This window comes from Rattus rattus, chromosome 8, assembly GCF_011064425.1.
Source record: "Rattus rattus isolate New Zealand chromosome 8, Rrattus_CSIRO_v1, whole genome shotgun sequence".
Classification (NCBI taxonomy): Eukaryota; Metazoa; Chordata; class Mammalia; order Rodentia; family Muridae; genus Rattus; species Rattus rattus.
In genome coordinates this window covers 92,536,594-92,554,363 of record NC_046161.1, presented here as the reverse complement: position 1 = coordinate 92,554,363, position 17,770 = coordinate 92,536,594, and the positions used below count along the sequence as shown (strand labels likewise).

Here is a 17,770-nt window from a genome sequence, read left to right as displayed (position 1 = left end):
TTATTCCATATCTCCTTGATCCCCTTCTCCATGAGGATGTCCCCACCCCACCCACCCCACCAGACCTCTAAACTTCCTGGGGCCTCCAGTCTCTTGAGGGTTAGGTGTATCTTCTCTGACTGGATGCAGACCTGGGAGTCCTCTGCTGTACATGTGTTGGAGGCCTCATCTCAGCTGGTGTGTGCTTCCTGGTTGGTGATCCAGTGTCTGAGAGATCTCAGGGGTCCAGATTAATTGAGACTGCTGGTCCTCCTACAGGGTTGCCCACCTCCTCAGCTTCCTCCAGCTTTTCCCTAATTCAACCAGAGAGGTCAGCAGCTTCTGTCCATCAGTTGGATGCACATATCTGCATCTGACTCTTTCAATTACTTGTTGGGTCTTTCAGAGGGCAGTCATTATAGGTCCCTTTTTATGAGCACCCTCTAGCCTCAGTAATGGTATCAGATCTTGGGGCCTCCCCTCGAGCTGGATCCCACTTTGGACCTGTCGCTGGACCTCCTTTTCCTCAGGCTCTTCTCCATTTCCATCCCTGCATTTCTTTCAGACAGGAACAATTATGGGTCAGAGTTTTGACTGTGGGATAGCAACCCCAACCATCACTTGATGCCCTGTCTTTCTGCTGGAGGTGAGCTCAACAAGTTCCCTTTCCCCACTGTAGGACATTTCAACACTTCTATAATTTTTAAATTTTCTTCTTATTAAAAGTAATTTTTTTCAAAGTACTTCAAAAGATTGTGGTGTTACATTCAGGCTTGAACTCCCAAAAGTCTTTCCTAATATGACCATCTTCAGAAAGTACATAAAACTACCTGTATTAATAGATTTCTACCTTATTTATTCTATACCTTATGTCTCCCTACTTCAAAGAGTTGTCAGATACAGATCTTTGAATCAGAGTCCTTCTATTTCCTTTGAGACTCCCAGGAAACAATGATGACTTTAGGCTAGGGAGAAGGATGCAGTCTCCTCTCACAGATGTACTTTTAAAGACCAAAGACAGTGCTTTGACATATACTTCACAACCTAGTGCTTGTTATCGGTAGTACAGTCTTGACCACCAATTCCGACCTTCTGTGTTAATGCACATGAACTTAACTCTCAATCCAAATTCCTAAGATCATATTATCCTGAGTTTTTATGTGCAGTTAATAATGGCTGATGGGTGAAGGAGAAACATTTCTGCAGTAATTATAGCTACTGATAATGTGCTCATGCACCTATAAACAAGTTTTAGGCTTGATGTGGTGGTGCACACCCAGAATGCTGGCATTCTGTAGATAGAAGCAGGCAGATCTCTATTAGTTCAAGGTCAGCCTGGTCTACACAGTAAGTTCCAGGCCTGCCACAGCTACACAGTGAGTCCCTGTACCAAAAAGTAAATGAAAAAAAATTTTAACCATATTGCCCCCCCACCTCCTTCCTTCCTGCATCTGTTTAATGTGTCAATGAAATGAAAATCTTCTGTTTCCTTTGTTAGTGATGGTGTTTTGTTTTGAAATAGGGTCTCACTAAATTGCCCAGGCTTTGAACTTGCAGTCCTCTTGCTTCAGCCTCCTGGTAGGTGGAAATACAAGTGTGTGCTACCATGTCCAGGTTGATTTAATGTTCAATTTGTCCCCAAATAGCCAACTTCCTTTTGTTAATCAGCAGTATAGTGCTGATATATCCCAACCTCCTCTCTACTATGTAACTTATTTCCTCTTGGTGTCTTCTTAGCAAAATCCTTTTGACCCGCTGTCTGTTGTCTTTCCGCTGTCTATTGTCTTTCTGCAATTGCTTCCAACACCACAACATGGATTCTCAACAACTAGGCTGATCCCTGCCCTGTAGTATTGTGTTTCTATTACTCACATTTGTACAGTCTTTGCTGCCTGGATTATCCCAACTGCCTTCCTAACTGGAAGTTCTTGGCTGATGTTATCTTGGGCTCCATAACTGCATTCAGCTGAGGCTGGTGAGTGGCTATAAATTACCATGTGTGCAGAACAAGGACTTGACTTACTCAGCATAACACGTTGTTGATAAGCAGTAAACACCATTTTGATGGGGGGAGGGTGTTGATTGGTTGGTTGGTTGGTTGGTTGGTTGGTTGTTCTGTTGGTCTGAGGGGTGAGAGGGGGGTCTTTTTCCAGTTCTGGGAATTTTCCAGTCCAGAGCCTTGTGCATTCTAGGTAAGCACTCCAACACTAAGACACAGCTACAGCCCCTAGCGTAACACACTGTGTTAATACATAAATCAAAATAAGTGATTTAGTTTTTCACTCAATCTTCGAATTTTTTTAAGCAATCCTTCTTAAAACGTTGCCCAGAGCTGATCTTTCCAAAGATAATTAAGGTTATATATCACTGTCTTCCTTTTGTAAGAGAGAAGGCCAGATAATTATAAGATTTAGAAATTTGTTTTAAAGACAATTCTGAGTTTCAGACCAAGCCTTACAGAATGAATTGTATGGGAGGGAATGTATTGGCCTCAATACAATTTTATACCACTTTTCCTTACTTACCTTCCATTGGAGCACATCTTCTTCCTCCAGACTTAGTACTGCTCTCCTAGGTTCCATAGCCGCTTTTATAACATAAGAAGGGAGCGTTTTGGTTTTTTTTTTTTTTTCTTGTTTGAGATACTGAAGGCTATCTCAAAAGGAATGTCTTATATTTAGGGCCTTAGCAATAATGTCATCCTTTCCTGCATATGCCTCTGCCAGGAAAACCACAAAAGCCCCACTCAGAAACTTCACATTTCATATATCTTCCTCTAGTGGTTCTCAACCAGGACCCTTTGATATGGTTCCTCATACAGTGCTGACCCCAACCATAAAATTACTTTTGTTGCTACTTCATGACAGTAATTTTGCTACTGTTATGAATTGTAATGTAAACATTGGTGTTTTCATTTCTGATGTGGAAGGGTCATTTGACTCCCAAAAGGGTCACAACCCGCAGGTTGAGAACCTCTGCTCTAGAATAAGCATTTTTGGGCAAAAGAGATAATCTTTCTGAACTTGAGATTCTCTCTCGATACATTATAATAGCCCAAAAGTAGAAACACCTCAAGTGTCCCAACAATGGAACGAAGTACTGGTACACACTGCCTCATGCGAGGCCTTGAAACATACAAGGAGAAAGACGCCCATCACAAAATTAGCCTTCATACCCAACCATGCTTTTTCTGGAGGAATGGGCCACAGGAAAGGAACTCCAGTCTTGGCAGCCAGCTCTCAAAATAACAGCTGAAAATCCCAGTGATCCTCACATTTGTTGGTCTCTTGTGTGTGATCGTTGCCCTGGAGACTCACAGTGTCCACATCGTGCAGACAGGACTACCTGTGTCTTCAGAGGAGAGAAAGCAGGTCACAGAGCCTGCTGGTTTGCTTATACTTGATCTTTCCCAATAAAGAAGAGGCCACACTAAAAACAATGTCTTTAGGTTCTCTCTTTCAGGTGTGCTCCTTATAAGTCAGGTTCTTAAATCCTTACTAAAACCAAGCAGCTATAATTCCATACAAACACAAATAAGTAAGTAAAATCAAATAACCTCATGCTAGTCTCTCTGTCAGTAACTTACTGCCACAGCCAGCTCTTTACTGCACCCTTAAGGGCCTTGACCTTGTGCCCTTTGGTTTTTTAACTTTTTTAAAAAACAGTTTTATAAATGAAAACTTGGAACTTATTTTATTATCAGAAAACATACAGAAATGTTTCCTTAAGGGCCCTCTTTCTTTGGGAGCTTTAAGCAGTATTTGTTTTTTGGTGTGTGTTGGGGAGGGAGGGCGGAGGCTGTCTCATCATGTAGACATAGCTGCCCACAGCTAACAGAGGCATGCCTCTGCCTCACCAAGCACTGAGTTTCAGCACCACACTTCACCAACATTTGGACTTTTAACCATTGTTATAACCTTAAAACTTAAGAAATATACAAGAATTAAATGAAATATGTAAATATTTCTTGTCCTTTTGTCCAATTCACCATTGTCCTAGGAAGCAAAGTGAGAAAACTAAGAAGCTACTTCATTATTGTCTCTGTCTTCATGGCCAGGACAGCCTCTGGCACATAGTGATCATAAAAATACTGGAATGAGTCAGTGACTTAAAATTAAACTTGCCCTGGAAAATAATTAATTCATAAAATTTTATAAATAATAGCTCTTCACCTGAATGTGATTAAGTCTGACAGGCAGTAGAAAAGCATAAACTACATTTACATATGGAAATGTGTACTTTAAATATTTCAATTTTTACATTTATTTATTATTTATGTATATGTATACGTTCACATTTTTAGTTTTGTTCTTTATGGTGTTTTATATTTTCTAGAAATAAGAAATAAATCCTGGTTGGTGAGATTAACTAAAAATAAGTAGTGAAATATAAATATGCATAAGAGAATACTTTGGTAATTTACTTATAAATATTAAAATGAGAACAGTATTTAGTATATGGTAAAATTATGAAATATTTTTATTTCTTTAAAGTTCCTCAAAGGAAAAGGTCTCATAAGCTCAGAGTGCACTGTTATTCTTTTTTATCATCTTTTGCGCCCTTCTTTGGTAAAAATTTCATTCATTCATATGTATCTGATATTTCTTTGTTAGCATGTTAAGTTGTTCCACTTTCTTAATACTTTTAAAGATAAATTTCAAATTATATCCATAATTATTTCAATAGCTAAAATAGTCTGCTTTTAAAACCAATAAAATATTTTTGTAAATTATCATTTGAGAATGATTATTTCTGTCATATTTTAAGTGGAGAGATTAGGGAGTATGGAATAATTGCTTCCCCTTCAGATAATAATTAAAAGGCAATTCTTGAGCTAATACTTTCAAATTTGAAGTTCAGTTTGTTCTGTTTTGTTTTGTTTTGTTTTTTAACAATATCAAGTAGACAAAAGACAGAAATGCTCCACATACTCTTTTTCACCCTGGTTTGAGGATAAAGTATGTGGTCAGCACCTCCCTTCTCAGTTTCAGAAGTTAGCACTATCTGAGGAGTTGCTATTCCTAGGTCCAGCTGTAATGTTTCTAATTGTGGTGCTAGGAGTAGTGAGTGCTTTCTTTCCCAGAAGGCTCTGCATTCTCAACACGTACAGGTCAATTTCACATAACGCTACCACAAGAAGCAATAGGCCCTTTCGCAGGCTGTGTTTCTAACTGGAATATTATGAGCAGACATTGCGAGTCGCAGGCTGTATTTGGAAACCAGCTGCATGTCAGGACAAGCATGGATTGTGGTCCCAGGAGGCTGAGAGAACACAATGATTAAAATAATTTATTTGTGAGATAAGAAGAAAAAAAATCTTTCTACTGACAAGATTGACATCGTCTTCGGAAGTGAGCTGGAAGTGAGCTGACCGACTGGAAAGTAAACATTCACTTTCCAAAAATGATGATCAAGGAGACATCTTTGCGAAGGGACCCGGACTTAAGGGGAGAGTTAGCGTTCCTAGCAAGGGGCTGTGATTTTGTCCTCCCATCACGGTTTAAGAAGAGGCTGAAGTCATTTCAGCAGACACAGGTTTGAAACTTGGGTGTTTCTTTTAAATATTTTAATTACTAATACAACCACCCAGTAAACTAACACATAATTAATTTTATTACTCACTTGTACTTGATATTAAGTCAAGGAATTAATCTGTGCTCGCTATTCAGCTATTTACAGAAGCTATTTGTGGAGGGCTCTAGCAGGTTTAAAAATAGAGCCGCGCTGGAGTACAGTACTCACATTTTTATCCTGTAGGGAGGAATCCTGTTTTGCAGACAATAAATAACTTACTAAGTATTTACCAAGCATATTAGAAAGTGAGGATTCCTGTAGAAAACTTATCTGTAAGTTTAAATCAGTAGATTTTATTAAGATATAATGAATGTTTGTCTAAAAGAATATGGATCTTGATAATATTGGTAAAAGCAGAGTACTTTTTACTATATTTATTAGTGTGTGTATGATGTATGTGAGCACACATGCCGTAACACACATGTAGAGAAAAACTTCACAAAGTCAGTTTGTTCTTCCACTTTTATGGAGGCCCCAGGGATCAAAGTCTGGTCACCAGGCTTATGTGGCAAATGCCTTTATCCACTGAACCATCCTCACAGCTCCCAAAGGTATTTTTATATAGCGACAGCTGGGTCTGTCTGTAGTATTGTGTGGACATGTAGACAAAGAAGCATAACAGTTTCTTCCAGATTTGAAACAAACGCCATCCTCCAGCAAGCCGATACTGACGCTGCCTGCATTGTCTACAGTCTCTGCTACTCTGCTTACCCTCTTAGGGCCAATGTCTGTCTCTCCACATCAGTTGCCTGACAGGGAGTACAATACAAGGGGGTGGGGGGCACTATATAAATGGTTACCATCCAGATTCCAGCAAGGAACCATAGTTTTATAGTTTTTCTGACCCAGAAAAACTTCAAATTTGGGGGGTGAGGTATGTGACATTTTTCCTTTCTGTGTGTCAAAATGGTCAAATATTGGAAATATTACAATGACAATATGAGTGACTGTTTAGAATGATTAAGTAATGTCCTGATGCTAAAAACTGAAGTAGAGAATTGAGATACTTTTCCAAATTTTTTTTTTATTACTAGCACTATACTGGACCAAAACAGCTTTAGTTTAAACTGAAGATATGTCAACCCTGTCGGTAAATCAAGCAAAAAAAAAAAATACAATTCTATGTTTATAAAATTATTTTTATTAAACTACTTTAAGGTTAAATTATGTGTCTCGTAGTAAGTAACACAACTGCAAGCAAATTACTACAGCTGAAAGTTCAGAATAAATGCATTTTATATTATTTCTCCTTGTTAACCAACAAATTGATACTTTCTTAGTTGGTTGCTTTGTGTGACGAAGTCTGCGCACAAGAGACGAGTAGGTGGTCAAATGGTTGCCCGTTCTGTCAGTTAATTTTGTCAGCCAGTGTTCGTTCACCTGTCAGGGTGAATGCACAGTTAGCATTGAAGGTCTTGCTCTAGAACACAGCATGTGTCCATACCCACCAGTACCAGTGGTCTTAGTTCTGGTGCCATAATTGTCTGAAGTTAAACCTAACTTCCCTTTATAACATGCTGTTGGAAACATTTTCAAGAAACAGAATTTTGATGATTGTATACTCATAGTCTCACAAACCTCTTTCTGCACAAAATAACAGAATAAGCACCACACTAATAACACCCAGAATCTAGGCAGCGCCTCTGAAGATCTGCTCTGTGTCAGAATTGTAAGAATACTGTCTGGGCTGCTGACTCATATGACTGTGCAGTGGTATTTGCAGATTTAGCATGAAGGCAAAGAAATGTTTATTCAAAATAGATTATCACTTTGCTAAATCAAGAGAGGTTTATAAACTTTGGATTGCTTTACAAGTGGCCATGATTATTTATTATCGAATCTAAAGAACTGTGCCAAATTCTGCATTGTTTATAATCTTTTGAGAACCCCACTGTTTGGCTTTGTTACTCGTTGCCTTTCACAAGGACAAATGTGCTCAGCTCTGCTTGGAACCCTTTATCTGCGTTGCATTCTATTATTTCCTTAAGTGCCCACAATCTTCCAAAGAATGGGGATTATGATTTCTGCTTATTACTGAAATTCTAAAGATTAGGTAAGTCTCCTGAGGTCAGCGACTAGTAAGCCATCACTGTTTACTGCTATGTGTTTTTATGTTCATTGGCCTCGTTTTCCTCTGTGCTATTCCTTCCTTGACTATGGCTTTATATGGGATCACTGTTCAGAGTAATTTTAAAAAGAAAGAACATTTGAATAATACTTTGTGTTCACAGTAAATTTAAAAAAAAAAAAAAAACCACAACTTAGATCTGGGAAGGTAGCTTAGTGGCAGAGAACCTGCCTACCATCCACCAGTGCTGGGTAAGACTTCTAGTACACACACCCGACCCTAACTACTCAGTAACTGTTCACCTTTCATCCTTTATGCAGCATCTAACACATCGCCATGCTCATGGCCCTTGTTAACTTAGAACCCTGCAAAGCTTCATGAAATCCTTTTCTATTTTTTCTCCTGCTAGGACTCTCAGAACTGAATCTATTCTTCATTGGTAAAAAAAAAAAAAAACTCCTAAAAAGCCACACATATGGGGTTGGCAAGATGGGTCAGCAATTAGGAACACTTGCTGCTCTTGGGGACGACATGAGAGATTCCCAGCATCAGTATGGGCTCAGAACCATCTTTAACTCCAGACCCTGTAGCTCTGAAGCCCTCTTCTAAGCTCCACAGCACCAAGCATGTACATGGTGCACAGGCAGACACACATGTAGGCAAACACTCTTATCCGAATGGTGGTGTACCCCCTTGACTCTCTCCTTGATCCTGAGTAATATCAATCTCTCCACTGCCTCCCCATTTCTCTTCACACTGTGCCTTCCAATGTCCCATGAAGTACACCACAACAAATACTTTTTGGGAAAAGGAAAGCTATAAACTAAAAATTAACATTTATTTAACTGTAAAGACTGATTATAATGAAATTAGTGACCCTGGTTCTTGCCTGTTACAACATACCAAAAATGAGTTAAATTTATATCTCACAGAAAACAACCTACTATCTTAGGGGAAGGGGCAAACAAACCAGCCAGAAGTTTTTTTTAAAATATTTGTCAAGTGCTGGTAGTAATTTTACTTTGACAGAGTCAAACTAGAAAAAAATTAAAATATCCCATATCCCAAATACATTCCAATATGTATATTTTCTTTTTTAAGAAGGAGTCTTATGAAGCCCAGGCTGGACTCCAACTTGCTAGATAGCAGAGGATGACCTATATAGCTCTTGACCCTCCTACCTTCCAAGTACTGGGACTACAAGCTTGTACCACCACACCAGATTTTATTCAGGACTTGGCATTGAACCCACTACCTTGTGAATAGTAGTCAAGTACTCTGCCCACTGAGCTACATCCCCTAACTGTATATTTTAGAAAGCCCTATGGTCACCACCATACCACCAATACAGACATTAGTTGTATATTTTTAAAGAATTTATCATGTCTTCCTTTGGAGGGGTAGAAATTCACATAAACACCAAAAAAAACATAGCTAGTAAAACTCCAAGAGACTAAGACTATACCTTAACCCACAGGATGTCCAAATGCTGCCTTTGCATTGTTCCTGGGTGACTTTTTTCATGCATGTTCTTACCTGTACTACAAGTAGTTGGTCGGCATGGAATGACTTTAAAAGGCCAAAGATAAAAGGTGTTTCCTTGTTTTTTTTCTATGTAGTTACATTTGTTTGTTTGTTTGTTTATTGGCCTGTTGGATATATATGTGAAACAATATTCAACAATAAACCAGAATTTTATTTCTAGTTGTTCTAACAACAACATAAAGAGAATACATTTTAAGATCTTTATCAGCCGGTGTTGCTCTAGCTGATATTGGTCTTTGATTATCCTGAAATATTTGCCAACTAATAGATGGAAAAATTTACTGCAGTGTTTTTTAAACCATAAATTATGTGACTAAGTATTGACAAATAATGTGTATTTAATATGGAAAACACTCCCTAGAAGCTTACTCCCCTCTTGAATGCTTTAAAGTGAACCCTTGATCGCTACTGTCTCTAGTTGAAGTCTTTTTGTTATTTACACACTTCTTATTGCTGCTGAAAAATAGATACTGTTTAGAATTTTTGTATCTTATAATCACATTTTTCTTCCAGATTCAAAATAAACCAGAAAAAAAACCTGCAACACCATGTCCACCTGCAGCCACCCTTCCAAGTAATCCCCAGCCTGCCTCCCCTGTTCCTTGTGTGAGCGATGTCGTGAATACACCATTGTCCATAAACATTCCACAGTTCTACTTTCCCGAAGGACTCCCAGACACCTGCAGCAACCACGAACAGATCCTAGGCAGAATTGAAGCTGCTTTCAAGGATATTGAAGATCAAAAAGCAGATATTCATGAAATGGGGAGAATTGCAAAGGTAACGTGACACTGCAGGGACTCGCTACCCCTCTTCACTGCTTCTCTGCTCTGACTGTAAGCACAGGCTTTGATTTTGGTTCTTCTATGATGAAAAGTATTTGACCATAATGCATCTCGAACAGTGGTCCTTCTTCACAGAATTCTATCTATCATCCACCCATCCACCCATACATCCATCCATCCATCCATCCATCTATCTATCTTAACTATAACTAATCCTGAACTCTTTGTAGACTAGACTGGCCTTAGAATTTAGCCGTGTTTCAAGCTGTACTTTAAGAGGCTGAAAGTTATAGGGGCCTGAGAGCCTCACAGAAGCAAGTAGGAAGTCAGAGAATGCCTGAGACCTCACATACACTTCCACTTGGAAGGATAATTATTTTAATATGAAAACTTACTCTTTGAGATAAAGTTTAACTCCTCCTCTTTGTATTTCAGTGCCTCTAGAGTCAGGCCCCAGAGATGCTTTCTAAAACTTCCTAATACCTGTTTGCTGCATGAGCCGAACTCTCTTGCCTGCTCACAAGTGTAGATATTGATTACACTGTCCTACCTCTCCTTTGTGATGGATTTCCACTCCACTCCTACCAGCTTCTCCAATATCTACTTTAAATCCTTCCCTCTCATCGTATTTGCTGAAGTGTAGTTCTAATCATGCTCCACCCTCTTCCCTAACTGACTCTACTAACCTTCGTGTTGCTATTAAATGCATCACAAAAAGAGTGATTTAAAGAAACTGAAAAGTAATTTTTCCTATTCTTTCCTTTCCCTATGTTAGAACTTACTTGATAATTCTTAAATGTTTCTACTCCAGAAATAAGAGTTTACCTTGAGGAAAATAGTCCCACAAGAACTTACTAGAAGTAATAGAAAGTGTTCATGTGAGGAAATAATTCCTCTTAACTTCTAGCATGGTGCTGTTTCTATGTATGTTATCTGCATGAACATACGCCAATTGAGCCAACTTTGGATAAAGAGCCATCTGCATTAGAGGTTCTCTAAGTTAGGGTATTGAGTTTCCTTACCCAATTTCCTGAGTGACAGCCATTGCGTTAGACCACAGACTGAAGATGGTAAATCCCTTGATAGGCTAAAGCTACAGACCTAAATGAAAAATAGAAAATTTAGCAAGGATAAGTAAAATCTTTATTTGGAAGTAATTTGTTAAACCAAAACTCCAGAGACCAGGGAAGGTATCTATAAAGAAAGGGTTTTGAAGTATTATAGATGCTTACCAAAAAAAAGAGATGACCAGGTCCTGAGACAAGTTCCAAAAACTACCACCAGATAGGTTAGAAGCAGCTGGAAAATATCCTCCAGATTAAAGCTGAGAACATTTTTACAGACTTTGGAGAAGGAAAGCACATTGATCTACACTGGCTACAGATAGAAAGACAGGACAGTGCAAAGCAGGGCTAGCTTTAGAGTAGGAGAATCAACTGGATTAGCTAAGCTAACAAAGATTTTAAATAAATAAGGCTGGTTTCTAATGTGTGTATGTTACATACACACAGAATTTTCTATCAGATGTTGACTGCATACTTGCCAAATGATTCCTTTATTAAGTAGGAATGCTTCGAATGGGCAGATAAGGAGAAATTGTCTCAGATATGAAGCCTTGTGCCCTGTGTCTACAGAGCTCTATAATGGTTTGAATGAGATGTTTCCCCATAGTCTGAGAGAGGTTCCAGAAATGACTATCAGATAGGTTAGAAGCAGCTAGAAAATGTCTACCAAATTAAATCTAAGAACATTTTTATGGACATTGGAGAAGGAAAACTCTGTGATCTATGCTGGCTATAGATAGAAATCAGGACAGTGCAAAACAGATCTCTGAAAGCAGGCATCTAAATAATTAGTCCCCAGTTGATGAAGCTATTAGAAGTTTTAGGAGGTGTGTTCTTGTTGGGGGAAGATGTCACTGGAAGTGAGCTTTGGAAGTATAAACCCTTCCATCATTTTAGTTCACTCTCTCTGCTTCCTGCTTGAGAATTTACACTTTCAGCTTGCTCCCCTAGCCCATGCCTGCACTCTGCTATCATGGACTCTTAGTCCTCTTGAACCATAAGCCTAAATAAACTTTTCTGTGAGTTGCTCTGGTCATGGCACCGTATATCACAGCAGTAGAAGAGTAACTAATTCAAAGCCCATGCTGACAATGAGAACCTCATGACCTTAGGCCTGCAGCCTGTCCTGTCTTGAATAAAGATTCCTGGAATCATCATCATCTCCTCCTTTCTCCTCCTCTTCCTCTTCCTCTTCCTCCTCCTCTTCTTTCTCCTTCCCCTTCCTCTCTTCTTCCTTCTATTCCTCCTCCTCCTTTCTCCTCCTTTCCCTCCTCTTCCTCCTCCTCTTCTTTCTCCTTCCCCTTCCTTCTCTTCTTCCTTCTATTCCTCCTCCTCTTCCTCCTTCTTCTTTTTCTTCTCTTCCTCTTCTTCCTCCTCCTCCTTCTTTCTTCTTCTTTCTTCTGCGTATTACCAGCCCCTTGACTAAGGAGCCTGTTCAGCCTGTTCCTCACAGCCTGACTCTCCCAACCTTGTCCCTTAGTGGCACTTTCCTGCTCGATAGACAAGTAGACAGAATAGAGTGAAGGCTGGGAAAGTGGTGGGAATCAAAGGAAGGACATTAACAGTTACATGGTGTGAATACCAGTCCATACGTGAAGCCAACACTGTGGGGGAGTTTTTTAAACAAAGTTGTTTTGCTTTGCTAAGCACTTAGCTAACTGTTTACTGTTTGTGCTAATAATCGTATGTCACAGCAGCCATTGTACATATATAATACTAGACTAATTTTAAGATAGCCCAAAATTCCATTCTTAGAAGCCAAATCTTTGTGTTAACTGTTCTTAGACATTAACTGTTAGCCTAGATAGCAAAATATACTGAAATGTGCGTGTGCGTGTGTGTGCGGGTGTGTGTGTGTGTGTGTGTGTGTGTGTGTGTGTGTGTGTGTACAGGTGGTTTGTAAGCTGCCTGATTGGGTGCTGGGAAGGAAACAGGTCCTCTGCAGGAGTAGACTGTTCCATGCCAGCTCTCCAGCCTGTCTCTTTATTCTTTTTTTTTTTTTTTTTTTTTTTTTTTTTGGAGCTGGGGACCAACTCCAGGGCCTTTGCTTTCCTAGGCAAGCGCTCTACCACTGAGCTAAATCCCCAACCCCCTGTCTCTTTATTCTTAAAACCACTTATTTTAAAAATTTGTATCTTCCAGCTACCTAATTTTATTTAACCTAGCTTTTACTTGGCTCCTGTTTCTTAGCACTTAACTAAATTGTGTTTATTTTCAACATTCTCTAGTCTTTTTTTTTTTTTCTGGCCAGGAAGCAGTCAGTCAACTGTGTCTCTAGCACTTACTGCCCATTGTCTTACAGCAGGTTAATGTAGAAAAGGGAGAGGCTGCCACTAAAGAACAGCGAGGGAGAAGATTGTCAGAGTAGTAAATGAATGTTTATGGATTCTTGCAGTATATAAAAATGTTTGGAAAACCAGCTTATGTTTGTAACCCACTCTTAGTGGCGCTTAAGTGTAGCTATAAAGACTGGAGTCAGTTTTTTAAGTGCATAGAAAACCATGTTTATGCAATCAGCATCTGTTGGTATTGTTCAGCCTGTTCATCTTAGACCCACATAGCCACAGAGAACTTAATGTGCACTAATGCCTGGTTAAAATTTTAGGGTGTACTTTATAATTTTTTTCTCACTCCTTCAAGTGATGATGGAAAAAATATAACTCAAAAATAACCCTAAGAGGGCAGTGTAGACATAGGAACTAAACAACTGAGAGAAAAGCATCTGTCAGAGACAGGGCCTCTAGTATACACTGAAGGAAAGAAAGGAAACTCTCATCTGGATCCTGCGACACCCCCTCCCTGGCTCCTCTCTTCAGGTGGTCCATCGTCTGGACCAGTTGTGCCTTGTGACTCATAGGGGAGCACCTTGTACTTCAGTTCTTCTTCTACAAAGTAGGATAAGAAAATAAAAATACCTTCTCTTCTGCATGGAAGCTCATGAAGTAATAGCCTTGGGAACACTGTGACATTGAAAGCACACGGCAGATAGCGAGTAATCTCTTGTGCACATCAGAACAACCCTGCTTTAAGATTCTTATTGCTGTTGGCCATTCTTAGATCAAATTATAAGTGTTAGTCTAGTTTCCTTTACTCAAATAACTTTAATTACCATATGCATTCTTACTTTTGCTTCTTCTAAATGTATTTTCTGAATCACCCGTTGTCTTTCTTAAAAACAAAAAGTCTTCACACTGGTTCATTCTCTTCTATGTTATTAAAAACCCCATTAGGTAGTCTCAGATTTGTGTCACTTTCTTTCCAGGCTCTTCCTGATCTCCTGGCTTCCTTTACGCTAACTTATTTGCTTTCAGTAAAGGTAGCCAACTGTGTTCCTTTCAGACAGTCATAGTAGAGGCCCACAGACCTTGCCGTCATTATTTTACCCATCTGTTTTCCTTTGACACTGTCTGCTAGGGCCTGGTACTTTTGTGCTGCCTAACACTTGGGTACTCAGGTACTTTGAGAAAAGGATGACCTTTTCTAATCTATTTCACAGCATTGTCGTTGTTGAATTTTATCTTTGGGATTTTGCCTTTGAATCATAATGAGTTCGTGTAGTAACGTCTTGGCGACTTAAACTACTCCTTATGAATGACATCCCTGCACTTTAACAGCAGTCACAGAAAGAAAAGATTGTTTCTCCCCCCACTTATAGGCAGGGCTTTTTATGCCTTTCTGCTTCATTATTTTCAGCTACTAATTTTTTCTATTTTTTCCTAATCTGCACTTTTTTATTTAAAATTCTTTTTCATGTAATATTTTAGTCATGTTTCCCCCCTCCCTCCAGCTCCTCCCAGATCCCACATACAACCTTATGTGTTCTCCATCTCTCAAATAAACACACACACACACACACACACACACACACACACACACACACACACACACACACACACACACACACACACAGAGAGAGAGAGAGAGAGCAAGGGAGGGAGGGAGAGAGAGAGAGAATATTAAAACAACCAAAACACCAATAAGACCAAAAAAAAAAAAAAGCCAGGGTTGGGGATTTAGCTCAGTGGTAGAGCGCTTGCCTAGCAAGCACAAGGCCCTGGGTTCGGTCCCCAGCTCCGGAAAAAAAAAAGCCAAAAGGTAACAAACAGTCCACCCCCAAAAGAATGGAGTTCATTTGTGTCAGCCGACTACTTACTCCTGGATGCAGTCCTTGCCCTGGGGTGCGGTCAATACACCCAGTGACATTGGAAAAAACTGATTTTTTTCCCTTTGCCAATGGGTATTAATTGCAAATACTATCCCCGTTAGGGGTGAGACCCTGTGTCTACCTCCCCATCTCGGCTTGAACGTGTGCATGCCTTACTCGTCCTGCCACACTCTGTGAGTTCATATTTGCATTAATCCCGTTGTATCTGAAAGCCCTTTCTTCTTCAAGTCACCGATTACCTCTTCCTGCTCCCTCCTCTGTAGAGATCCCTGAGCCATGAGCTGAGGGTTTTGATCAGGACGTCCCGTGCAGAACTGAGTCTCCAGAGTCTCACTCTGCATGTTGCCCTGGTGTTAATTCCTATCTCCTGTAGGAAGAAGCTTCCCTGGTGACAGTTGAGTGTTGCACTGACCTGTGGGTATAGCATATGTTCCTTTAGCAGGGTAATAGTAGTAGGCTTGGGGGAAAATACCTCAACACAAGAGGATGAAGGTTGTTTACCAGTAGAAGTCGCCCTGCAAAAGGTGATATGCATGCATCTCCTGGAAGGGTTTCAGCTGAAGTTGGTGACTCTCCTGTATTAAGATGGAAATTGTTTGAACTCTTCTAGTTCTGAAAAAAATTCTTGATAGACTTAAGTGATTAGAGTTTCAAATCCTTTGGCAAACCACTTCTGTTTTGGCTTTTTTTTTTTTTTTTTCTTCATTGCTGTAATAAAATGTTCTGATCAAAAACAACTTGGGAAAGAAAGGGTTTTCTTGGCTTACACTTTCACATCACAATTCATCACAGAGACTGTTCAGGGCAGGGAATCAAGGCGAGTACCTGAACTGGAGGCAAGAACCACAAAGAGAATGACTTGCTGGCTCACTGTCTGGTCAGTGCTCATCAAGCCTCTATATAATCTAAGATCACTTGTCTAAGGATAGTGCCTCCCACTGTAGGCTGGTCCCTCCTTCACCAGTTAATAATCAAGACAGTCCCCCACAAACATGCCCACAAACCAGTTTGATTCAAGCAGTTCTTTAATCAAGACTTTCTTCCCACACGAGTCCAGGCTGTGTCAACTTAACAATTAAACCCAACTAGGAAAACTTCCAATTCTCTTTATGCTTTGTATCTGTGGCTCCCCTACAGCCAAAATAAAGGTGACTTTTTAATCTTTCCCATCAAGAGCCTGTCTCTAAGGCTACCAAGAAGCATCTCCTTAGAACACATTGTGCATGGAAAGGGGGCTGGGATTGAAGAGGGTGGACTTGATAGTTTACCTACCCGAACTACCTTAACTGAGCTTTCTACCATAGCAGTCACAATTTCTGTAATAGACAAAAATAGCATGGTTGCTAAGCAATACTATTTCTCATTCCTAACCTTAGTTGAAGCCTTCAACCTCTGGACTTAAGCAGTCTTAAATTATAGATGTCAGAAGCTCTACCCTGCAACATCTGTCACTGGATTTATTGGCAGGGCTGATTCTGCTGAGCAGACTGACTAGTTATGTGTCACTCTCCTTACTCACTGGTCAATGTGTGTCTCTCCTGAAGTTTACACTCAGTCAAAGGGGATGACCCCCCCCAATATAGGAAGACTATTCAAGTTACCATTTCCTTACAAGAACCACCACACTCATCCCAAGAAACCCTAAATTCTATTCTGCTTGTGAAATAAACACTGTTCCTGGAGGCAGCAGTCTTTTATTTCTGTCTGTTCTGTTTTTATCTTGTTTGGCTTGAATCTTGCTTTCCACATCTTCATCTCTAGTTTGAACTATCAGCAGTCCTGTGATCTCCCATGATAATGTCCAACGAGATGTTCCTTAGGCACCAATGAGGCTCCTGTGCGGAGTTTCATACCAGGAGTAGCATCCCCTAACCCAAGGTACAGCCACATCTAGTCTTACCTCCAAATATGATCCCCTTCACAGAGTTCTAGACTGGAAAGACACTTTCCATGTGTGTGTAGAATTAGAAAGATTTGGAGTCTTTCTCTACTAATGTTTCTGTGTTAATGATTATTGGAAATGCATTTTCCCTTTAAGGAAAAATTGCTAACTTTGTAAGAACTCTTTCTTAGAAAGTAAATAGATACTTTAAGGATAGTTTTTAGTTAAAGCAGAATATTTTATTAAAGGAGAAGAAAAACTGGTGTTTTTAGGGCTTTATACTAAGTTCTTACCAAAACTTTTATAATGTACAGTTACTTGCAATCTTCTAACATATAAATAAATGATAGCATTTGTTTCTTACCTTTCATCTTTTACTTGAATTATAACCACTTAAATGGATTTGATCCCTGCTTCCTTGAACAGCCTAGAGCTTTCAGGAGAGGGGGGGGAATATCAAACTCTGTGGGGGGGGCAGGTGTCTTCAGAGGTCAGAGGGATCAGGTGACCCTGGAGCTCGAGTTATGGACAGTTGGGAGCCACCTGGATGGGTACTGGGTATCAAACTCAAGCCCTTTGCGAGCGCACTGTGCTTTCTCAGCACTGAGTCATCGACAGTCCCGTTTCTAGCTTAGTGCTTTGTCTGCTTGTTACTGTTAGTGTTTGTAAACCTGGAGCTTACTAACAGTAGGCAAGGAGAAATAAGGA

General features: G+C 39.8%; 1 protein-coding gene and 2 long non-coding RNA genes across 4 annotated transcripts in view; 1 reads left to right on the top strand and 2 right to left on the bottom strand.

Annotated features, from left to right (window-relative positions):
• Ppp2r3a (protein phosphatase 2 regulatory subunit B''alpha) overlaps positions 1 to 17,770 on the top strand; it is a 95,266-nt gene that overhangs the window by 10,137 nt on the left and 67,359 nt on the right. Inside the window, exons 1-2 of one of the 2 annotated variants that reach the window (XM_032910211.1) lie at positions 5,197 to 5,514; positions 9,680 to 9,946. In XM_032910211.1, the coding sequence (XP_032766102.1) occupies positions 5,383 to 5,514; positions 9,680 to 9,946 (399 nt within the window). In that variant the 5' untranslated portion in view covers positions 5,197 to 5,382. Of the gene's footprint in view, positions 1 to 5,196; positions 5,515 to 9,679; positions 9,947 to 17,770 lie in introns of those variants that run through there. The other variant, XM_032910210.1, reaches the window with a different exon arrangement.
• LOC116907256 lies at positions 255 to 4,225 on the bottom strand. Its single transcript, XR_004388816.1, has 3 exons — positions 3,155 to 4,225; positions 2,505 to 2,566; positions 255 to 293 (listed from the first exon to the last, which is right to left on the bottom strand). It is a non-coding gene; the product is annotated as an uncharacterized LOC116907256 (long non-coding RNA).
• On the bottom strand, positions 6,889 to 17,075 carry LOC116907255. Its single transcript, XR_004388815.1, has 3 exons — positions 15,420 to 17,075; positions 10,974 to 11,052; positions 6,889 to 6,933 (listed from the first exon to the last, which is right to left on the bottom strand). It is a non-coding gene; the product is annotated as an uncharacterized LOC116907255 (long non-coding RNA).